Source organism: Chlorocebus sabaeus, chromosome 7 (assembly GCF_047675955.1).
Source record: "Chlorocebus sabaeus isolate Y175 chromosome 7, mChlSab1.0.hap1, whole genome shotgun sequence".
NCBI classification, from domain to species: Eukaryota; Metazoa; Chordata; class Mammalia; order Primates; family Cercopithecidae; genus Chlorocebus; species Chlorocebus sabaeus.
The window spans coordinates 40,472,928-40,498,438 of record NC_132910.1 but is presented as its reverse complement, the minus strand read 5'-3'; the positions used below and the strand labels follow the sequence as shown (position 1 = coordinate 40,498,438).

Genomic DNA, 25,511 nt, shown 5'->3' with positions numbered 1-25,511 from the left:
CAGTAAAGACTCCATAAAAGTTCACTGTCATTATCATTTTGATTTTTTCTTATCTTTTAAAACTTTAATTTTCTATTTTCTCTGATTATTTTATTTTTTTCTGGGTATTTTAATCAATTAGATTGAGAGAGAGAGAGAGAGTATGTCTGTGTGTGTGTGGTTACAGAACAGAAATGAGTTCTGACTAATTTCAGCATAAAGAAACTTTACTGGAAAGTTACTGGAGCAGCTTACTAAATGGAATGAACAGTGGAAGAATGACCAATGTCAGAAAGAGTAGATGAAGGACCATATCAGCTGCAGTGATGCAGGTGGCAAATGCTATCACCCATCTTGTTAGAACGCTACAGTAGTGCCCATTTTCTGTCTTTATGATAAGCCACTCAAGCTTCAGTGGTTTGCAGGAGAAGGGATCTGATTCACCTGGTGGAGAGACTGAGCCCCGTCTTTCCTAGAGGCAAGGCAATCATTTTGAGTAGTATTGTTATCAAAGCTGTTCATAGTGAGCTTGCAGTCATTCCCCAAAACACACTCTGGATTTGTTATTTGGAAAAAGGACAAGTGGAGACTTAAGTGCCCCAAACCAATAAATATTTACTACAATCAGTGTATTTTGTTAACTATCCTAACTATTTTCCAACAAAAATAAAACCATCAACAAGGTCACCAGTGCTTAATTATAAAAAGTATACTGGTATAAAACTCAGGAGATCTGGGCTCTAGGCACAGCCCTTTTTGACTAACATCAAAACTTTTTAGGTCCTGATTTTCTTATTACTAAGGCGATAGTATAAGAATTAGAAGGCCCGTAAGGATTGTTCTAACAGTAAAACTTTAAGGTTCTCTGGTTGTCTTTGTTATGTGGAAACCTATATTGTTTTTATACACACACACCCATGAATATGCTCCAGATAGTCCAGTCTTCACACTCAAGTGATGCATGGGAATTTATATGTAAACAAAAGTTTAAACAGTTAAGGTAGACTCAATTCCCTAATTAGTAACTTTTTTTTTTTTTTTTTAGATGGAGTGTTGCTCTGTCACCCAGGCTGGAGTGCAATGTTGCAATCTCGGTTCACTGCAAGCTCCGCCTCCTGGGTTCATGCCATTCTCCTGCCACAGCCTCCTGAGTAGCTGGGACTACAAGCGCCTGCCACCATGCCCAGCTAACTTTTTTTAAATTTTATTTTTTTTTATTTTTAGTAGAGACGGGGTTTCACCGTGTTGGCCAGGATGGTCTCAATCTCCTGACCTCATGATCTGCCCGCCTCAGCCTCCCAAAGTGCTGGGATTATAGCCGTCAGCCACCACACCCAGCCCTAATTCAAGGTTTTAAACTCATACAGACAGAATTTCTAAGGAAACCTTGTGAATTTCTAGGAATAAATCAAGGAATTGTGATAAGTACATATTAAGTTATTTTGTCCTCATTGTTCAAAGGTCATACTTAGAGATTTTAGAAAATTAGAGTTGTATGGAGAATAGTAATTAGGTCATCAGAATTCAGCAATCAAATGTTTCTCAACTATGTTTCTCTTTTAAAAAAGTAACCTTTATAGAAATATTTACTATAGGAATGATTAATTAGCTTTCCATTACTTTAAGAAGAAATCAGAATAATAATTCCTAGAAGAAAGAGGAGAAGGAAAAGGATTATGACAGTCGGTACTCAATGAGTGTGCCAGGCACTGTTCTTACTCCTTTACGTAAATGAACTCATTTCTACCTTGTACATTTCTATGACATGCAAACTCTTGGTATTCCCATTTTATAGATGAGGAAATTGAGGCACACAGAGGTTATATGACTTGTGCAAGGTTATCACTAATAAAAGTCAGAATGGGATTTGATCCAGTCTTGTTCCATAGTCTATGCTCTAAACCACTATGCTGTATTCTCTGTATAAGCAGATAAAATAAGATAAAATTTATATAATTTTACTTCACTGTCAGCTGTTTTTAATGCCACACAAGGTTTTTTTTTTAAGTTTTGTTATTACTGGTTATTTTTTAGCTGCTTGCTCACCAGATATACCTGGTTGAAATTTCTCATGGTTTCAGTTGAAGGAGATTGATACATTTATAAACCTATAAGAAAAAGAAATTATTAACTGTTACAAGTTGGACTTAATTAACAAAATCATAATTTCCTTGGTAACAGAGATAATCGGTTTCGTCCATACTACTACTACTCCATAGTGGCTATCCCATGACTTATTTATAATGTTAATAGATACTAAATCTGTATTGTATCTTTACATTGGCTGAATTTTCACTAGAGAAATATGGCTTTTAAATATGACCTATTAAAGATGCAGATATGCTAGTAAAAGCTTACCTCATTCTGTAGAATATAAAATTTAAAATCAAATTGAGATTGCAAGTATCCTACTCAAAGATTGTAGAATTAACTTGTAATTGTCTTATGTCACATATAGCATTTATAAGTTTGTTACTATAATTGTACATAAACTGCACTATAACATTAAATAAACCTATTATAAGTTAAGGAGAGGAACATGGACCTAGAGCAAGATGAAACTGTCTCTTACTAGTTCTCTGACTTTTACCAAATTACTTAACTCTGGTTTTTGTTTCCTCAACTCTAGATTGAACGTAATGTTTCTACTCTTAGGATTTTTTAGTGACTAAATGATGGTGATTTAAGTCATTTAATAGTATTTCCACATTGGTTAGCTGCTACATTCATTCTCAAAAAGTGGAAGTTTCCTCCAATTTTACTGCCTCTGTCCCCCAAATAAGACTGTTTGCATTTTTCCATCTCTCTTTTCAGTGTTTGGATTTATTAACATATATAATAAAATTTATATAAGACACATGCTTAAAAAATTCCTCTTTATTTGGATGCAGATTTTTATTACAAGGAAGAAACAAACTCTTATGAATTTTTCATTGTGTTATTAAATTGAGGTAATTGAATCTAAGTTGCATTTTTATTTACAATATATATAATACAATCTTGTTGAAGAATTTAAAGTTGCGACTACCTAAATGTTGTTGTTTCAAAGATTTGAGGGCATTTTGAACCTCAGTACGAACTGAGTTGATATTATGTTCCAAAAGATTACTGAGATATTTACAGATGTAATCAAATCAGAGAACTATAATGGTCATTGTACATGTAGAATGGTCATTGTAATTTTTTCTTCTGACACTTTAAATTAAAGCTACCTTAAAATGACACCGAGACAAATTTTTGTCTTTAGAAACATCTCAGGATCTGCCTGGTGTTTCACTGTTCTTATAAATGTTTTATTTTCTTGTTAGCCAGGTACTTCTGAGTCACACCCCTTGGTTACTGTAGTAATATATCTTAGATACGGCAGTGTATTGCTCCCTCTCTTAGCTACACACTTCAGTTGTGGCTTTAGGTTTCTCATTACTTTTCATTCCTTTTAGCCATTATATCTGAGCAACATGTGAGAGATGTTAGAGATTTTGGTTTGAGTTGAAGTAAAAATAAGACCACAACTATTCATCTTCAAACACATTTTAATTCACGTGTTTCTGTTGTAACCATGCAACCTCCTGTGGTCAATATGACTGACTGCTCTTTTTTCTTACGTTCTTTTAAGCAAAGTAAAGCAGCGGTTCGGCTGAAAGAAGACATGAAAAAGATAGTGGCGGTGCCATTAAATGAACAGAAGGATTTTACCTATCAGAAGTTATTTGGAGTCAGTCTCCAAGAACTTCAACGGCAGGGGCTCACCAAGAATGGCATTCCAGCAATAGTGTGGAATATAGTGGAATACTTGACGCAGCATGGTGAGTTAAGTCATGCTTTAGTCTTTTCATTTTCACAGTCCCTTGCATAAACAAATTATTTGTATGAATTATTTCATAATGTATGATTAGACTATCCTCTAAAGCACCTTCATTAGAATATTAAATTATTGTGTAATATACTTTTCATTTTTAAAAGGGCATTACTAAAAGGGCATTACTGCTTAACATCTTAACAGTACTAATTTGATCAACCATAGAGCAATCACTTTAATTATAGAGATTTCTAGTTTGGAATGTTTCCTAGTTTTAAATGCTAAAATACTCTGTTGTAATATTAATAGTCAGTTTTCTAGATTAATTAAATTCCAACTGATAGTCAATAATTTTTAATGTAATCAAACATGTTTTTGGGTATCTCTTTCACCTGAGGTCAGTCATGAACTTATTCAATGCCTAGACTATCCTCATACACTTAGAAGAGATACCAAAAAACTATGATGTAAAGCTGATTATGCAGGGTGGCAGTGGGGTGGTTTCTCTTATCTTTATAGAGATAAAATTAAGCATGTAAAACATTTGGAGAATAATATAGTACGTTATACAATAAAAAGATAAATTATATCTTAGTTACTGAGAGCTGTGTAGCCCACAACTTTTTGATGATTTTGTTTGAAATAAATCATAAGCCTGGATCATTTGAGAGAATGTTTCCATATTCCCTGCATCTTTTTTTTTTTTTTTTTTTTTTTTTTAAAGAGAGAGGTTCTTGCTCTGTTACCCAGGCCAGAATGCAGTGATGTGATCATAGCTCACTGTAATCTCATACTTTAGGGCTCAAGTGATCTTCCTTTCTTAGCCTCTTGTGTAGCTGGGACTACAGGTGTATTCCACCACACCTGGCTGATTTATTTTTATTTTTATTTTATTTTTATTTTTATTTTTTGTAGAGAGAGGTTTTCCCAATGTTGCCCCAGCTGGTTCTGAACTCCTGGACTCAAACGATTCTCCCACCTCGGCTTCCCAAAGTGCTGGGATTATAGGCATGAGCCACCACACTCAGCCATGTAGGGATTTTTAAATGTAGAACTTGAGGCTTCAAACATATTCTGTACAGTAGTCCCCCATGTTAGGCATGGTTTGGTTTTCCAGGGTTTCACTCTTACCTGTGACCAATCATGGTCCAAAAATGCTAACTGGAAAATTCCAGAAATAAATAATTCATCAGTTTTTTGGGTTTTTTTTTTTTCTGTTTTTTGTTTTTGTGATGGAGGTTTACTTTTGTAGCCCAGGCTGGAGTGCAGTGGCATGATCTCGGCTCACTGCAACCTCTGCCTCCCGGGTTCAAGCAATTCTCCTGCGTCATCCTCCTGAGTAGCTGGGATTAGAGATGCACACCCAGCTTTTTTTTTTTGTATTATTAGTAGAGATGGGATTTCACCATGTTGGCCAGGCTGGTCTTGAACTCCTGACCTCAGGTGATCTGCCTGCCTCGGCCTCCCAAAGTGCTGGGATTCCAGGCATGACCCACTGCACCCGGCCAACAATTCATCAGTTTTAAATGGTACAGCCTTCTGAGTAGCATGATGAGCTCTCCAGCCATCCTGCCGCTTGGGACCTTAATCGTCTGCTTGTCCAGTGTATCCATGTGTGTATGCCACCTGCCTGTTAGTCACTTAGTAGTGGCCTCAGTTTGCAGATTGATCATTGTGGTAGCACAGTGCTTGTGTTCAGGTGACTCTTATTTTACTTAATAACGGCCCCAAAGTGCAAGAAAAATAATGCTGGCAATTCGATACGCCAAAGAGAAGCCATGAAGTGGCTTTTAATTGAAAAGGTGAGTTCTCGACTTAATAAAGGAAGAAAAAAAAATGTATGCTGAAGTTGCTAAGATCTATGGTAAGAACAAATCTCTCCCAATTATTCTATTGTATTCCTTTTTTTTTTTTTTTTTTTTAAAGGGACAGGGTCTTGCTCTGTTGCCCAGGCTGGAATGCCATGGTGTGATCATAACTCACTGCAGCCTCATATTCCACGGTTCAAATAATCTTCCCACCACAGCCTCCTGAGTAGCTATTATACAGGCATGTGCCACTGTAACCTGCTAATTAAAAAAAAATGTTTTTAGAGGCAGGTCTCGCCATGTTGCCCGGGCTGGTTTGAACTCCTGGCCTCAAACAATCCTTCCACTCAGCCTCTTAAGTAGCTTGGATTATAGATGTGAGCCATTGCAACTGGCTGTATTATGTTTTATTATTGTTGTTGTTAATCTCTTACTATGCCTACTTTTTAAATTAAACTTTATCATAGATATGTACGTATAGGAAAAAAAAAAAAAAAACCAGTATATATAGGGTTTGGTACTATTCAAGATTTCAGGCATCCATTGGCAGTCTTGGAACATATCCCCTTTGGGTAAGGTGGGTCTACTGTATTTTGAGTAATTTGTTTCAGGCCATATCTTTCCAGGATTACAAGTCCCTTCACCCTTTCTGATAAGAATCATTTATTGGAAAGGAGTGAGAAGCGCTCATCACATGTTCCTCTATAAGAACATGTATCAACTTTTGACAGGGACTCTATGGCAGATTATTCATTCCGCTGATAGTTAGATGTTAATTGAAAAAACATCTATCTGCTCTGGTTACTAGGCATGTAGATGACTGATATGGTTAGGCTTTGTGTTCCCACCCAAATCTTATCTTGAATCATAATCCCCTAATCCCCACGTGTCAAGGGAGAGACCAGATGGAGGTAATTGAATCATGGGGGTGGTTTCCCCCAGGCTGTTCTCTGATAGTGAGTTCTCAAGAGATCTGATGTTTTCATAAGGGGCTCTTCCCGCTTCGCTCAGCACTTCTCCTTCCTGCCACCTTGTGAAGAAGGTGCCTCACTTCCCCTTTGCTTTCTGCCTCGTAAGTTTCCTGAGGCCTCCCCAGCCATGCTGAACTGTGAGTCTGTCTTTTATAAATTACCCACTTTCAGGCAGTTCTTTATGACAAAATTGTATTTTTTTTCTGAAAACTTAAGAGCCAGGTTTCTGTTCTTACTCTGTAGAGTTTTTCTCCTTATTAAAGGAAGATAAATTGCAAAAAGGCCAGATTCTTAGAAAACAGCTCTGGATTTATTCAAATACTTCAAACAGTGAAACACAAACAGTGTTACACATAGCATGACAGGAAGATGGAAGTTTGGCCTACAAAATCTTGAAGCCGGGAGTTACAACCAGCTTTAATAGGATTTATTTACATACTTGGTTTTGAGTAAGACTATGTATCCCACTGAGTTAGATACAAATGGATTTCTAGATCATTCATTGAATCTGTTAAGTAGGGATGTATATTCATTTAGATGTCCAACTATGGGTACCTAAAGTAGTATTTTGGTTTTGGCATAATCAATGTTCTTTTTCTCAACATTAATTGGATAATAGTCTCTTGAGCATACTTTTATTGTGTAAAAATAGTTTACATTTTTAATTTTTAAAAATTTTAATATTTTTTGAATAGTTAATAAAGTTATGTGGTTCAAAATATAGGAGGGTATATGGTGAAAAGTCTCTCCCTACAAACTGTCTCCTGACCTTTGTTTTCTCTCTCTAAAACAGTATTACTATACCTGTTTCTGGTATCTTCTTAAGATGTTTCGTGTATATATAAGTATATGTCTGTGTGTTCTTTTTTCCCTTTTTTCACAAATATTGCATACTGTTCTGAATCTTTTAAATATCAATGTATTTTGGAGATTGTTCTATATTGCATAAAGAGCTTTACTCATTTTTAATTATTTTATTTTCCTCTGCCTACTGTTTTACCATATGTATATATCATGTCTTTAAGCAGTCCCATCCTGATGGGCACATGGATTGTTTCCAGTCTTCTATTGTTTACAAACAATGATTCCATGGTTAACCTTTAACATATGGCATTTCAAGCACATGCAAGTGTGTGCATAGACTGCCTTCCTGGAAGTGGACTCCTGGGTGGTCAGAGGATATGTGCATCTGTAATGAACTCTATCAGAGTTGAAACAGTTTATACTCACACCATCAACATATGAAAATTTTGGCAAAATTTAAAAAAGGGATTGATTTTCTTCTGCCCCTCCTTAGCATACTATTAGTTATACTTTAACAGGGTGTATTTAGGTAATGCAAACTACACATTTTATTAAGTTAAATCAGTCGTTCTTAATGAGGGATGTGAAATAGAATCACTAGTGGAATCTTTCATAATACACATGCATTGCCCACACCTCATATCTACTGAATCAGAATCTTGACTGGGCAAACTCGGGTAGGCCTAGCACCTGTATTTTGAAAGGCTATGTAGTTAATTACTATGTAGACAAACATAAGCCCCTTCTTGTATTTGAAACTATCATGTTAATAAACCAAAGAAACTATGTAAGTTTGAAGGGTAGTATAAAGTTTGAGGGCATAATACTTCAATTTGTTTTATTTAATTACCTTGCAGTTTTTTTCAGGTCAACAAATATTTACTGTACACTTGTGATATACAGTAAGCACTGTGTCAGGCATGGGAATGGGACTATAGGGGTCACGTGACCGGTCATATAATTCAATCATAGGTTGGTATTTTGGTTATGCTTTATTATTGTTTCGCGTAAATGCAGAGAGTTTAACAATTGGCATGAGAGTAAACTGTTATTGTAATGGAATTTTAAGACAGAAAGACCTATATCAAGCCCTTTAAGCAGATTTTGGATAGTTTCATTTAAAAATATATACATTGTAACTTATAAAGCATACAGTCTTTAAACTCTTTTTCTCACTGACAATGTTAACGGCTGCTTTCTCTTAGTTTAGCATGAAGATACTATAGGTGATGCCGTTTTAACCCGCAGTGTAGAGTTTCAAGTCACCACCAGGTGTCAGAATGTGCTTACTTATTGTCATACTACTTCCTTGGCCAAAGTGTGCTGTTAGGCAAATTGTGACTTCTGGCATATTCTGTTTCTAATGGCATATTCTGTTTCTAATATTCATACTATTTTGAAAGAAATATTTCAATTGTACAGAAAAGTATCTTTCAGTGATGTAGACATTACTTATATAATTTTTTCATTTCTAAACCACTATTAAGTTGCTGTTTTGTAGTAATTAGCACATAGCCTAAAATCAAATATAATAGAAGCTTTGAAATGTGTGAGAGTAACTCTGCTTCATGAAGTCATCCAAATATCCCCTTTTTCTGAATATTTTTGTTATAGTCATAACTTTCTAAAATTTTAGGGTGGGAAAATTTAAAGGTTATTTGGTCTGGTAAGCCTCTTGTGGGTATTGGATGTATTCTAGCCTCATAAGATGCTTAAAAAACTGTATGGATTATTCTTCTCAGAATGTGATATATTCATGTCCAGGATTATAAACTTCCCCTAGTTGAACATCACTAATTATGGTAATTAGTGATAAAAGAGTTGTGGGTGGGAGATATTCCTGAGGGAAGAGTTGTTCAGATAAATGGGACAGAGACAGGAAAATATTATTAAGGAGCATTAAATTGAGTCACTTCTACTTGTACCTTATACATCTGATAGTTTGGTCCAGTGGGATCAGGAGGCTTGAGGACCACAGACAGTTCTTGGAGCTGGGTAGTTTTTTCTGAAATTGCTGGAAGTATATTTATTTGGGGGAAGGTTCATAAAAACCTTGTTGGAAAAGAAAGACTAAGGTCAAAGCTAAAAAGAAAAAAAAAAAACAACATCATGTGAAATCAGATCTAAGGGGCATTTGGTAGGCCAAAAGCAGAAGGCAAGGTTAGGTTAAGCAGCTGGGTAAATATAAGAACAGGAAACAAAACTGTAAATTTTCAGGATTTCAGCTTTGACCAGGGATGGAATGCCTTTCTGTTGGATGCTAGCTGCTTGATTGTTGGATAATTTTCTGAAGCTAAAGATAAACTTTTGTATAGTGGAGGAAACAGACCTTGAAAGCTTTAAACAATTAAGCTGGCGTCTCCCAATAGAACCTGATATTCCACAGAACTTAAGGGAAAGGCGTATCATATTCGTTATCCATTTGCTGCATAACAGATTACCCCAAAACATAGTAGATTAAAACAATAGTATTTATCATTATCTCACAGTTTCTGTGGGTCAGGAATCCAGACACATCTTAGTTGTGTCCTCTGTCTTAGAGTTACAAGGCTGTGATCATGGTGTCAGCCAAGGCTTCAGTCATATCAGGACTCAACAGGGGAAAAATTCCCTCCCAAGCTCATTCATGTGGTTGTTGGCAGGATTCTGTTACTTGTGAGCTGTTGACCTGAGGGTTTTCAGTTATTCACTGGTCGTTGGCCAGATACCACCTTTAGATCTTTGCCCGTGGCCAGTAGCTAATAAAGTACATCAGAGAGACGGAGAGAGAAGGAGAGAGAGAGAGAAAGAGAGAGAAGCATGATGGATTGTCAGTCTTTTATAACTTAATCTCAAAATATGACATGACATCACATTTGCTGTATTCTGTTGTTAGAAGCAAGTCACTAGGTCTGGCCCACACTCAAGTAGAGGGGATTATAATGGGTGTGGTACGAGAAGTGGGGATCATGGGAACTATTTTAGAAGCTGTCTGCCACACAGACCAACTGATATCTCTTCTATTTAGGTGGTGCCCTGGTCATAGTCATTATTAAATACTTTTAATATCATCCCTAGTGTCCCAGTTTTTTTCAGAATTGGAGCTAAAATTCATATCAACTTTTGATATTGATTTTCTTTACAGCCAAATAATATGTATACGTGGAAGAACACAAACATCTTACCAGACTTCAAAGTCCATGAGGGTAATGATAGTGTTGAATTTTTTTCTCACGATTGATTTTTTTATGACCTAACATAATGTCAGGCACTTATTACATATTTGTTGAATTAAAGAGCTTATAAAGCATTTTATCAGATTATAAAATAAAATGAAATTAGCTTCCTCTTTTGCTTTAAAAAGAGCAATGCAATTACCAGGTAAGGGTAAGAAGCAAAGGCTGGTATAAATTATCACCTCCCTCTAAAAAATCCTGATAGGCTTCAATGTCATTATGTTTTTGTTAACATTCACCATTAGACTCTCAAGAATGTCAAGTTAAATCCTGGCCTGCTCTTTCTTAGAAAGATTGTTTCTTACACTTTCAAAGTCTTCTACTGCCTGACACACTTGCTTACATGGTGTGCAGCACACTGGGCTGGAAATCATTATCTTCTGCCCTAAACCAGCTACTCTCCTATCCCTACCCCCAACCTTATGTTTTACAGTGTTTTTTTTTTTCCTGTATTCCTACTTTTCAAAACCTTAAGGTTGCCTTTCAACCTTTTCCCTCTCCCTTTTGAACCAAGTTACCAAATCATCTTTATTCTTTATTTTTCACTTCTTTTCCACGATAATATCAGTTTACTACCTTAAAATAGAAGATACTTTCCGTAAGGCAAGCCCTCTCCATACCCTACTTCTTAGCTAGCTAAATCTTCCTAAAACCCTTATTGCATTTTGTCTTTTTCCTCACTTAATACTCCAGTGATAAAGCCTTCACTGTTTAACTTGTCACAGACCCTTTCCTGTTTCTCCATTTTATTATCCCATCATTCTTTGACCTAGGCACCCCACATTGTCCTCTGCCTACCTTTCTTTATGCTATCCTGTCTCTACTTCTCAATTTGTATTTTTGTTTACCCCTTTGTCAGGGGTAGATCAAGGTTTTGTGGGTCCACATGCCTAAACTTTTTGAGACTTCTTTAAGAAAAAGAACGTGATACTAAGAATACAGGATTAGGGACAGAGCTTGTAAAGGGCCCAATAAAATGAGGGGCCCTGAAGCTCAAGCTTCATTGGTTTCACAGCTCAACTGCTCCAGCCCTTCTGTGCTGCTTTAGCCAAAGGTTAAGTTTACCTCCTCCAGGAGGCCTTCTCTGATAACCTCAGCTGACACTGATATCCCCCGTCAACTGACTGAAGGCAAGGATCTTGTCTTACACCACTTTATAGTTTCCTAGAGTCTTACATTTTGAATTTAGTGATTACTGAAAAACCATCACTTATTTCTTAAACTATTACACAGGTAATCACATAGAGTTTAAAAGTTTCTTAAATACATGTCATTTAAAAAGTAGTTGTTCATGAAGTGTTAAGCTGCTGTTAGAGCCCTGAGTAAGTTTTTGTTATGTGCTCTAGAAGATTACATAAATGAAAAATTTCTTTGTGTACTCTGTTTTGCTCTATGTTTATATATGGCATAGCCTTATTTTTAGAGGCTGGGTTTTATACCAATCCTGTATGATCTGTTTAGTTGATATGCAGTGGATATGAACATTTATTATTCTAAGGAAAGTTTTACAAAATGTGAGTCATGCAATGATTGATAATTACAGTGTTGAGAGAATCATATGCTGAAATTTCTCTCTTTGTGTTTTGTGTTGTTATCATTCTTTACATTTCATGTCTGTGAGAAACCTATTTGTTTTCTGGGTCTACTTTGCTCTTCCAGGACTCACCCAAGAAGGTCTTTTTCGGGTGAATGGTAACGTGAAGGTGGTGGAACAACTTCGACTGAAGTTTGAGAGTGGAGTGCCCGTGGAGCTCGGGAAGGACGGTGATGTCTGCTCAGCAGCCAGTCTGCTGAAGCTCTTTCTGAGGGAGCTGCCCGACAGTCTGATCACCTCGGCGTTGCAGCCTCGATTCATTCAGCTCTTTCAGGGTTAGTACAGTAAATCCTTCTAGGAGTGAAAACAACTTTATTAGGCCAGGCACGGTCACACCTATAATCCCAACACTTTGGGAGGCTGAGGTAGAAAGATTGCTTGAAGCCAGGAGTTGAAGACCACCGTGGGTAACCAAGCAAGACCCCCATCTCTACAAAAAAAAAAAAAGCCGGAAAAAACCACCGGTTTTATTTTTAGTTAATGTACTAAATATTTAAAATTTTAAAAGCTTTTAAATATTTGTGGTCTTTCTGTAACCACCACCTTGCTATTTTACTCCAGGCCGTCATCTCCTATGTAAAATCATACTAGACTGATTATGAAATACTATTATTAAATGAAATTTCTGATACCATTAACATGTGACTACTTCAGTAACATAATATTGAAAAGCCCTGATGCTTTTGAGCCAAAGACATGTTTTTTCTGACTAATGACTGCCATAAAAGGAGTGAGATCAAGAATAATTTAGAAAACATTAGAGAACAATAAAGGAAATATTCATTACATTGTGTTTGGTTAGTGACCTTTGAAACTGAAAACTCACTGGTGTACTTGCTTTTTCTCATAAGCAAGACTGAGTCCTAAAATAATTGTGTTCATTTTGTGAAGTAAAAATTGATTTTTGATTGTAGTAATAAGTGGTTTCATATGAAAGAATTCGCTTTTTTTTTTTTGTTTTTTTGAGACATAGTTTCATTCTTGTTACTCAGGCTGGGGTGCAGTGGCACGATCTTGGCTTACTGAAACTTTTGCCTCCCAGGTTCAAGCAGTTCTACCTCAGCCTCCCGAATAGCTGGGATTACAGGCGCCCATGACCATGCCCGGCTAATTTTCGTATATTTAATAGAGTTGGGGTTTCACCATGTTGGCCAGGCTGGTCTCAAACTCCTGACCTCAGGTGATCCACCCATCTCGGCTTCCCCAAGTGCTGGGATTACAGGTGTGAACCACTGCACCTGGCCAGGAACTCGCTTTTTAAGTGTAATAATTATAGGCATAGTCATTATTGAGTTCTCCTTCCTAAGTGCTGTAAGAAAAATGGTGTACCCTTGAAAGCCATTTCTTTTATTATTTTCCCCAAATTAGAGAAGAAAGGAGAAAATATATTTCCAAAAGTATTAGTTGCCAGATTAAGGATGTTACCTAAAGCCACATTCCTTTACAGCAGTGATGTACCTACTCACATGTAATTTGCTAAAGAACAGGATAAGTGAGAAGGCCAGATAGGACAAGTAATAAAGTACCAGAAATATTTTACCTCATGAAAGACCATTTTGAAATATTAGCTAAAAATAGTGTGGTTGTATCAGAAGAGGACACTAACTACCTCTACTTGCCATCCCCTAGGGAGGGAGACCTGTCTGTAGCTCTCCCCCAGGCCCTCATATCAGCAGTGCCTCCTGCCCTGGCCTCTTCTCACTTCTCTGCAGCCCCTGGCCTCCTGTGGTGACCTCCAGGCAATCCTTTTGGAAGATTACTCATGTCTTATTTCTTTCTTCAGAGTACCCAGGCGGTCCTCAGGAAACACATCTTTGCCACGTTCTTGAAATGGAGGTCAGTCACAAGGCAGAGCCCTGCCTTCTTGTGCTGCCGCCCAGGGCACCTGTAGCCAGACTGTCTGCGTTAGACTCTTTAAGGAGTTTTAGACTCTTCAGACTACCCAAGTGATTATCTGATGCCCCTCACTTGGCTTGGGAAAGTTAGGGGAAGCATTATATATCTCTAACAACTCTCTCCCTTTAAAGAAATCCTCGCTGTCTAATTTTTAACTTCAAATTTTCACATGAATTTCCTGCTTAAATATCTCTGTGGCCGATTGATGGCCCAAGGCCTCCAGACCTGGGTTTGGTCTCACCTTCACAAGTTCTATATAGCCCATCTAGCATTTTGGCTTAGAATGGGAGGGCCCATCACAACCTTTATTTTTATCTTTGAGGCCTCAACCCCAAATTGTATTAATTTGCTACATCTGCCCTAACAAAATACCACAGACTGGGTGTTACAAGCCTAAACGAGAGAAATTTATTTCTCACAGTCCTGGAGGCTGCAAATCCAAGATCAAGGTGCCAGCAATGTTGGTTTCTCCTGAGGCCTCTCTCTCCGGTGTGCAGATGGCTGCCTTCTCACTGTGTCCGCACGTGGCCTTTCCTCTGTGTGCACTCTCCTGATGTCTCTTCCTCTTATAAGGACACTACTATTGGATTAGGGACCCCTATTATAATGTAATTTAACCTTAACTACCACTTTAAAGGCCCCCAGTACAATCACATTCTGAGGTATGGAGGTTAGAGCCTCAACATATGAATTTTGGAGGAAACACAATTTAGTCCTTAATAATGATACAGCAGGAAAAATCCCAGAAGTTTTACCTATTTTCAAACCTATTATTTTTTTGTAGTCTTAACTACTTCATTTTTGAAAAAAAAAAGAGTTTATTTTTTGAAAAGGCATAACATTATTGGATTATAAAATATTGTATTTTATTGAAAATAGTGATAAAATATGAAAGCAAATTAGAAGAACAGTTTGTTCTGGACAACAATGCTTTTTAGCTTTGTATGTCAGTGAGTGACATATGTTTGAGGCTTGTTAATTGGAAACTGTATGAACTTTTTCCCGATATGTATGAAGATAACCATTCCTTCATAAAGGTGACTATTCCTCCTATTTGGAGACATTAAATCCTTTTTACAAGGAGTATTTTATCTATAGGGATGGGAAGTTTTGAGATAAAGTTTGGAAATTATTTTAAAATAATGTCTATAGGAGTTGACAAATATTTTGTGAGTAATGCAAAATATTTGGCAGTCAAATATCTTTAGTATTCTTAATATTATTCTATAGTATTCTATATTCTTAAGTATTCTTATTATTCAAAAATCCTGTATGTTTCAAAGGCTTTTATCACATTTCTAGAATCATTTTCATTTGATGTGAGAATATACTGTTTTATTATTTTTATTACTATTTATAGAACTATTTTTGTTATTTAGGTCTTTGTGAGTTGTCATATTCTTTATGACATGGTTCCTTAGTCATCAAAAAGTTGATAGGCATCATAAAAGCAAGCAGTATCATTCTAAAAGCAAGACTCATTGTATAGTCAACCTTTAGGTTATGTGAGATTATGCACAGGTAACAAATTTTGAATGGGAAGAGAGGTTAAAGTTTTGCTATATTAGTATTATTCTTCCATTCCCTTAAAATCTCTGGTTAGATTTGAGTCATTCAGAAAAAAAAAAATTTACGGTTAAGCATCAATGACAGAAATACATTCTGAAAAATACGTTATTAGGTGATTTCATTGTTGTGTGAACATCATAGAGTATACTTATACAAGCCTAGATGGTATAGCCTACTACACACCTAGGCTATATGGCATACTCTATTGCTTCTAGGCGACAAACCTATACAGCATGTTACTGTACTGAGTGCTGTAGGCAATTGTAACACAGTGGAAAACACTTGTGTATCTAAACTTATCTAAAAATGGAAAAGGTACAGTAGGCCTGGCCTGTGGCTCATGCCTGTAACCCAGCACTTTTGGAAGCTGAGATGGGCAGACTGCTTGAGCCTGGGAGTTTGAGACCAGCCTGGGTGACATGGCAAAACCCCATCTCTACAAAAAATAAAAAAACTAGCAGGACATGGTGGCATGCACCTGTAGTCCCAGCTACTCAGGAGGCTGAGGTGGGAAGATCACTTGAGCCTAGAAAGTCGAGGCTGCAGTGAGCCATAATCATGCCACTGCACTCCAGCCTGAGTGACAGAGTGAAACCCTGTCTCAAAAGAAATAAAAATAAAAAAGAAAACAGAAAAGGTACAGTAAAAATATAGTATAAAAGATTTTTTAAATGGTATGCCTGTACAGGGCATTTACCATGAATGGAGCTTGCAGGACTGGAAGTTGCTCTGGGTGAGTCAGTGAGTGAGTGGTGAGTGAATGTGAAGGCCTAGGACATTACTGCACCACTGTAGGCTTTATAAATCTTGTACACTTAAGCTAAACTAAAATTTATTTAAAAAATTGTTTTTTCTTCAGTAATAGACCTTAGCTTGCTGTAACTATTTTACTTTATAACTTTTTAACTTTTTTTTTTTTTTAAATTTATTTATTATTATTAAACTTCAAGTTGTAGGGTACATGTGCACAACGTGCAGGTTTGCTACATATGTATACTTGTGCCATGTTGGTGTGCTGCACCCATCAACTCGTCATTTACATCAGGTATAACTCCCAATGCAATCCCTCCCCCCTCCCCCCAACTTTTTAACTTTTAAAAACCTTTTGATTCTTTTAAAATAACATTTAGCTTAAAATACAAATACCTTGCATAGCTCTACAAATTTTTTCTTTATATACTTTTAATATTTTTCTATTTTTAAAACTTTCATTTTTCTTTTTTACTTTGTAAAATTGTTTTTTGTTTTTGTTTTTTTGTTTAAACTAAGACATAAGTACAGATGTGAGACTAGGCCTGCAGAGTCAGAATCATCAATATTACTACCTTCCACCTCCATATCTTGTTCCAATGGAAAGTCTTCAGGAACAGTAACACTCGTGGAACTGCCATCTCCTACCATAGCAATGCCTTCTTACGGAATACCTCCTGTAGCACCTGCCTGAGTCTGTGTTACAGTTAACATACACATGTGTATATATATGTATGTATATGTATATGTGTATCTGAGTCTGTGTCACAGTTAACATATGCATGTATGGTGTATCTGTATATGTGTATGTGTATCTGAGTCTGTTATAGTTAACATACACATGTATATATGTATGTATATGTATATGTGTATCTGAGTCTGTGTTACAGTTAACTTTATATAAAGTTCATACATATAAATAGAATGAGTACACTCTAAAATGCACTTTTTATATATCTATATAAAAATAGAATGAGTACACTCTAAAATAACAATAAAATGTATAGTATAGTAAGTTTTCACTTAATGTTGTTGATAATTTCTTGGAAACTGCAACTTTAAGCAAAATGATATATTGGGAAACAAATTTTACCACAGGCAGATTGAAAGAAACAAAAGTTAAGTTCTGATGGTGTGTTTCTGGTTACAAAAACATCACCAAACTTCTAATTGAAGACCCAGAACACATCTGATATTAAACGTTGAAATAAATGTGCGGTACACATACATTTAAGAAATATTTTTTAAAAAATAAGAATGATTTCCCTGGTTGTTGGTAAATTAATGAGTGATGGCTGTCATAGCGCTGATGGGTTAAGTCAAGGATAGGTATTTGTGAATTATCAGCAGCACCTCTTCCCACCACATAGTTCAAAATCAATGACAAATATGGCAGGCTCACTGAGTGCGTTCCTACTGCATTGTTCATTGTCATGCATTTGTAGGATTATTGTCTATGAATTTTTATTTTACAATCATTTGTATTCATTCATTTATTCATTCATTCATTTTCTAACCTGCCTTTTCCAATTCAGGGTTGTGAGTGGCTGGAACCTACCTCAGCAGCTCAGGCGCAAGGTGGGAATCGACCCTGAACAGGACACTGTTGCACCACAGGGTGTACTCACCCCCCTACCCACACTCATTCAAACTGGGACCATTTAGACATGCTGATGAACCAATCATGCCCATCTCTGGGGTGTGGGAGGAAACCGGAGCACCCAGAGAAAACTCATGCAGACCTGGGGAGAAGGCACAAGCTCCACATAGACTGTGGCTCTGGCTAGGAATCTATTTTTTTTTCTCATCAGCTTAGAACAAAATGACCTTGAATGAAATGACATTATACCTGCTTTATAGTAACTACATAAACCAGTAACATGGTCATTTATTATTGTTGTCAAGTATTATGTACCGAATATAATTGTGTATGCTATACTTTTATAGGACTGGAAGCCAGTAGGTTTTTTACATCAGCATCACCACAGACACATAAGTAATATGTTGCAGTAGGACATTATGATGGCTATGACATCACTGGGCAATAGGAATTTTTCAGCTCCATTATAATTTTATAGGACCATAGTCATATATGCAGTCCCTCAGTGACCAAAACATCGTTATGCAGGGCATGACTATAATTGAGCAGCTACTAGTTATGTAAACTGCCAAGTAGAGGAAATAATGTATGCATTAGGCATCAGACAATATAACCTCTATAAAATAAACTTACTCTTTCATAATTCAGATAGAAAATAGGTAAGAAGGGTTACTGTGTTATATATATATTTTATTGTCTCTATAAAATAAACTTTCTTCTTTCATATTTCAGATGAAAGATAGAAAGGATTACTGTGTTTCTTGTTGGTTTATCCTGTCTGAGATACCCTTATAGTATAGCATGGACATTGCAAATGAGCACCCTGAAGCCGGGGGTGGTAAAGTTCTTTACAGATAGTTGAATGGGTTTTGCTTTTAATGCCCATTAAAAGCAGATGCTATGCTTGCCAGTAAACAGTATTCTCATCTCCTACGCTTTCTACTTTACATTAATGTATGATAAAGTTGTTTTGATGTAATTTCCTCAGGGATGACTATGCTGCTTTCATAAATCCATCCTCGTAATAACAGATTAAATTGTTTTCTTGGTATTCTGTCACAACTCAATGCTACATTTCTTGTTTTAATGTTGTTGTAGGCCTTTGAATTATATCCTGTGTAAGGAGCAAGTGATTTCATAGTGGAATATGCTTAAAATTTTTCAGATCAAAGTCCTCTCTTCCATGCTTTATAGGATGGAGTTCTGGAGCCCTAAGTGTTTTTTCAGACATTTAGGCTAAACCAAACTGCCAGTGAGGACAGTCTGGATGTCTGTAAGCATCCCTGGCACTTAACATCTTGTAGATGAACAATGGCCCTCCATGGGAGAAAACTGTTTAAATTCATTCATTTCTGTAACAAATTGTCCACTTTGGATGTGTTTGGTGTCTGAAGCTCTGAGATCATATGGGTTTTAGTTAACAAATTAGCATACCTGCATGACAGATTTTTATCAGACTTCTATCTCTATTTGATTTCTTCCAGAATCTTTTGCTTCTTTCAGAGGCCTGACAACCCCTCTCAGAGGTTTAGGTGATTCATATTTAAGAGACACACTCGAAGGGACCTTCAGTGATCATCTTTTCCTATTGCCATGTTAGGGTTCTCTCTGACTGCTGCAACTCATCTTCCTTAATCAAGGTTTCTAGTATGATTATCTCAGCTTGGTATATTCCATGCCTTTTTATCTTTTGTTCTTATATTGGTAGGGCAGTATTGTATGTACTTTTAATTTTTGTAATCTCATGTATGTTTTTGGAAATAGGTATGAATTGTAAGCCATAAAAAGATTGCAGAAGAGGATTCATTTAATTTAGGATTAACTAGAAATATTTTTAATTGACTGTTTCTTATGAAAAGTTATTTTCTAGTATAAATGTAAGTAGTTTTAGATCATAGTTGAGTATTTTTATTGTTATTTGATGACTTGGAATTAGATCAGTCCATCAGGTTTTTTTTTAGTAACTTCTAAATAGATGCTGAGTAATACAAAGGAATGAAAAATTAAACATCTTAATTTTAAAGAGTGTGTGATTTAATTGAGAAAGTAGAAGATATGTTGTATATATTCTACAATAGTGCTTTAAGTGAACAATAAAACATCTAGTCAGTGGTAACTAAAAGGGAGGGAAGAAAACCAGCCTGGATTATGGTGGTCAGAAAACACTTTGTGGGAAAAATAAGATTGGAGACAACATTAACTTGGATGGAGAGGAAAATCTTTTAAGTGAGTTAAGGGCATGAGCAAAAACACTGTAAGACACAATTATCTGACAGAGCTATCTGTAGCTAGAAGAGATTAGCAAAAGATACAATTGAAAAAGTAGGTTGAGGTTAGGTGGTATAGGGTCTTGATATTAGTGTTAAGAAATTAATATTTATATATAAATATAAAATGTCTAAGAAAGATCTCACATAGTAGAAGCAGTATGTTAGGCAGTGCTGTGTAAGATGGTTAGATGAGAAGTTGCTGAATGCAGGGAGAACATCTAGAAGACGAATAGAAATGTAGGTCATAGTCCTACAACCATCTGTATCAGATAAATAGTTGGCAGTGGAAATTTTTAAAATTGTTGTAAATATATACATAACATAGCATTTACCATTTTAACCATTTTTAAATATAATTCAATGACATCAAGTATAATCTCAGTGTTGTGCAACCATCACCACTATCCAGTGCCTATACTTTCTTTGTCATCATTCCAAAAAGAAACTCATCATGGGATTTTAAAAGGAAGGTTACCAGAGACAGACAGAAAACATGAACGGAACATCGTAGCTGGTAATTATTAAGGTAATGAGGATGGCCAGGCATGGTGGCTCACACCTGTAATTCTAGCATTTTGGGAGGCCGAAATGGGAGGATCAACTGAAGTCAGGAGTTTGAGGCCAGCCTGGCCAACATGGGGAAACTCTGTCTCTACTAAAAATACAAAAATACATGGTGGCTCACACCTGTAATTCTAGCATTTTGGGAGGCCGAAATGGGAGGATCAACTGAAGTCAGGAGTTTGAGGCCAGCCTGGCCAACATGGGGAAACTCTGTCTCTACTAAAAATACAAAAATTAGCTGGGCGTGGTGGCAGGTGTCTGTAATCCCAGCTACTCAGGAGGCTGAGGCAGGAGAATCGCTTGAACCAGGAGGTGGAGGTTGCAGTGAGCCGAGATCGCGCCACTACACTCCAGCCTGGGCAACAGAGTGAGACTCCGTCTCAGGGAAAAAAAAAAAAAAAAGATTGAGATGACCTGAGAAAGTGTGTTAGGAAGGGGTAGTCTGGTGGCCTGACCCTGGTGTCTCTGCCTTTGATGGGGTCCACAGAACCACATGATGGCAGAGGGCCAGTTTATCAGATGGTTGTGAATACATACTAATAATCAGGAAGAAATTAGTGAGGTGAGGTTGTAGTAGCACCAGGAAGAGATCCCTGCAAACTTTGTGTTTAGATAAGGCCAGAGGCAACTACTGTTCTTTTGTCTTCAGTTATTCAAATCTTTTATTTTCTGTCTGTACACTGGGTAGCACCTTTATATTTTAAAATGCTTCAGCTCCTCAGACCTGATCTTTTGTCCTGAAAGGAAGAGACAGTCTTCAACTTTCTAGGAAGTTTCTGTGGCTGCCTAATGCCCTTTCCCTACCTCCAGGCGAATTTGGGACTTAGCCCAAAGGCTCAGGTGCTGTCTGTTATACTTGTTAGTGTCAACCTTAAATGATGAAATTCAGAAAATATGATTAAGTTTAGAGTTTATTCGGTACAAAGCCTAAGGAGAACCCGTTGGGAAACACAGACTCCAAAGGAATGGGGACAGAGCTTCAAAGTAGAGAGGTTAAGGTTTTACTTATATAGACAGAGGCAGAGTAGTTTATCAGGGTTACAAATTTTTCCATACAAGGTCAGTACATACTATATAGAGGACCCCTGGCATAACTATCTCCATCTTAGAAAAAGACTATTTTATATTTCACAGGACACATTGCCGACAAGGATAAGATCCTTTGTTTAATAAACAAATAAAAAATAAAGATTGTGTCCAACCAGATATGGACACAAACAAGCACCAGTTCCTACCAGTTCTCACCAGAGGACTCTGTGACTATAAAAGATTAGGTCTTCAGCAGTTCAAAACAGCTGTCTTAACTGACACCGTCTTGTAGTCACTCATGATTAAGAGCTTGGCATCTGTTGCTGAAGGTTCTGCCACCTAAAAGACTCTTCCTTGCAAGACCAACAGACTGCTCAACCCAGACTAGGACTCCTTTGGTCTTCTTCACTCTCCCTGGACTGGTTTGTCAACCCTTTCTCCTATCTCTTCTTCCTCTTGATGTTAAATGTGACTTTGTTGTGGAATGTTTAACATTATTTATATATTGCTTAAGTTTACTAGTATATATGGTTTGCAATATTGACTGAGTTGTGGAGTGGCTTGAGCCTGTGTCCCCACAGCCCTGACTACCGAATGAACAGGAAGTACTAAGGAAAATTGCCTTCTTGGGAATTCCATGTAGCTCATGGCTTTTGTGATTTGAATAACATTAATAAAAGCCTGGCATTGTGGAAAGACACAGACATGTGTGGACCTGGTTATCTCTAACCTTGCATAGCTCATAGCACATACATTATAGCAGTTTGATTGGTTATAGCTTGCTACAGCCCAAGGAAGACTGCTTTAACATTCCCTAAGGAGAGGTAATGGTGTTGAGGGGAGTCTTATCTCTGGTACCTTTGGGTCTTTCCTAATCTTCTGCAGTACAGGAATACAGAGGAAAGTTAATCTATAATCAGAGAAGCACAAATTGAAACTGCATGCTACGTGACTCAGGCCACATATTCTCATTTCCCTTAAGGCTCAAATAATTTACAGTTCCAACAGCTTTTAGTTTGAATTACTTAATTTAATTTCACAGTAGGATCTGATGATTTCGTGGTGGAGACTTTATTAAATATCTGTCTCAGATATCGTGTGTGTGTGTGTGTGTGTGTGTGTGTGTGTGTAATTGATCCTTTAATAAACATAATGGAAGTTAACAAAAGAAGATTATTTGGGGGCCATGATGAGGAGTTCATTTTAAATGGATGAGTAAAATGAAGGTCGGTGCTTATGAGAGGGATTAGCACTGAAGATGTGTATTTCATAGTCATCTTTGTAGACTCGTCAATGTTTATAATTCTGAGCATCAATTATGTTTGGACAATATTGTAGATATAAATGGATAACGAGCCAATTTTATATATTTCTTTAATCACAATTTAAGTGCCTGTTTTGGATCAAGATTTTGCCTAGGTGCTTTCCTTGTGTTTGTGTTTTTATCTCCATTACAGCTATTCCTACAAATATTTCATAGATAAAGTGAAGCTCAGCTCAGTGAGGGCAAGTTACTTGCCAAAGAACAAGCAGGTAGATTGTGCAGAGTTGGGATCTGCCCGACTCCAAAGCCCAGCCTTTTTATTTTATACTGCATGTATTAATCAGCTAGGGCCACCATAACAGAATAATACAGACTGGATGGCTAAAACAACAGAAACTTATTTTCTCACAGTTCTGGTGGCTGGAAGTCCAAGATCAAGGTGCTGGCAGTAGTTTCTGGTGAGGGCTCTTTTCTTTCCTTGCAGATGTCGTCACTTTCTTGCTGTGCCCTCACATAGCCTTTTGTCTGTGCTGAAGTACTCCTGATATCTCTTTCTCATCTTATAAGGACGCCAGCCCTATTTGATCAGGAGCCAACCCTTGTGGCCTCATTTAACCTTCATTACCTCCTTAAAGGCGCTGTCTTCCACTATGGTCACATTGGGAGTTAGGGTATCAATCTGTGAATTTTGGACAAAATTTGGTGCATAACACTGTGCTTTTTAAAATTTATGAAATTTGATAAATGTTTGAGTGAAAAACAGTAAAAATGCCTGCCGTGGGATGTTAATTAGATAGTCTCTGGGATATAAATTATTATAGCATTGATTTGTTTCTGTCTTGGAAATCCTTAATGTCTAGTGAGTTTAGAAGTAAGGAAAAAGTTTAAAATAAACGACATGCTGTGGGAAAAATGATACTGAGGTGTGTATTTTTTATTTGTACAAATAATTTTTATATGTTTTTTGTGTTTAATATTGATCCTTTTTGAGAATATACTTGTTTGAGTGATGATGACAGTAATAGGTGCCACTAGGTGACTACTTACTGCTTAGTTTAATATCTAGCAGATATTTTACTTATATAATCTCTTTTAATCTTAGCACCAGCTCTAATATGATATTGGCAGTGTAATCTCCATTTTGAAGAAAGTACTTAGAGCATGTGCCTTAGAGCATAGGTTCTGACTCCATTCCAATCGATTTCAAATCTCAGTTTGCCATTTGCTCTCTGCCTTAGTAGGGCCAAGTTACTTAACCTTTTTATGCCCTAGTGTATCTGTTAATGTATTTCTGTGTAACAATGACTCCAAAATTTAGTGGCTTAAATCAGTAAGCATGTATCTTCTCTCATAGTTTCTGTGAGTCAAGAACTCAAGTGTGGTTCTCCTGGGCAGGTCTGGTTCAAGGTCTCGGGAAATTGTGGTGAAGAGGTTGGCAGGAGCTACAGGTATGTGAAAGCTTGACTGGGGTTCGAGGATCTTTTTCCAAGGTGGCTTACTCACACGGACGACAATTTAATGCTGGGTCATGGTGAGGCCTTTTTCGGTGGACTTCCCCAGCTGGCTGCTTGAATGTTATCTTAACATGGTAGCTGGCTTCTCCTAGAGCGTGCAGTTCAAGAGAGATGGAAGCTGTCTTTTTAGCTCTAGAAGTCAGATAGAATCACTCTGCCCTGTTTGTTAGGGGCAAGTCATTAATCTGGTCTGTATTCAAGGGGAAGGAAATTAGGCTCCATCTTTTTAAGGGAAATGTGTCAAACTTTGTGGGCATTTTTAAATCACCACCCTTAGTTTCCCGGTTCAATGGAGATAACGATACGGGCAGGAGGCAGGAGCGCGGGGTCCCTGGTGAGGGCTCCACCCTCAAGCCTGGACCCATGGCCCTAAATTAGAACAGGCATTCCCGTTTTTGTGCATGAATGTTGCTTTCTGGTCTGTCCTGCCCCCCTATTCTGTGCCCATATAAACCCCAGACCTCAGCTGGCAGAGGAACAAGTGGCTGAATGTCGAGAGGAGAAGCAGCAACTGAGTGTCTGAGACTGTGGATAGATGTGGCTTAACTTCGGAGAGGAGCCCAGCTGGAGACAGCAGGTCTTCAGGGAAAGATTACCTGCACCATCCCCTGTCTAGCTCTCCTTCCGCTGAGAGCCACTTCCACTGCTTAATAAAAAATCCGCATTCACCATCCTTCAAATCCGTGTGGCCTGACTCTTCCTGGATGCTAGACAAGGACTGGGGTACCAAGAGGGCAGGGTGTAAAAGACTGTCACACTGACTCTCCACTGAGCTGGTTAACACTTAGAGGTCTATGGATGGCAACTGCTAAAAGACCATTAATTGTGACACACCCCTAGACGCTGCCTTGGGGGTGGAGCCCAAAAGTGCTTGCTCTGGCCCCA

General features: G+C 37.3%; 1 protein-coding gene across 6 annotated transcripts in view; it reads left to right on the top strand.

The window, feature by feature from the left end:
• FAM13A (family with sequence similarity 13 member A) overlaps positions 1-25,511 on the top strand; it is a 375,981-nt gene that overhangs the window by 81,574 nt on the left and 268,896 nt on the right. For 4 of the 6 annotated variants that reach the window (XM_007999242.3, XM_007999239.3, XM_007999240.3 and 1 more), the window contains exons 2-3: positions 3,596-3,785; positions 12,236-12,445. In XM_007999242.3, the coding sequence (XP_007997433.1) occupies positions 3,629-3,785; positions 12,236-12,445 (367 nt within the window). In that variant the 5' untranslated portion in view covers positions 3,596-3,628. Of the gene's footprint in view, positions 1-1,049; positions 1,405-3,595; positions 3,786-12,235; positions 12,446-25,511 lie in introns of those variants that run through there. The other 2 variants (XM_007999243.3, XM_073017480.1) reach the window with 2 other exon arrangements.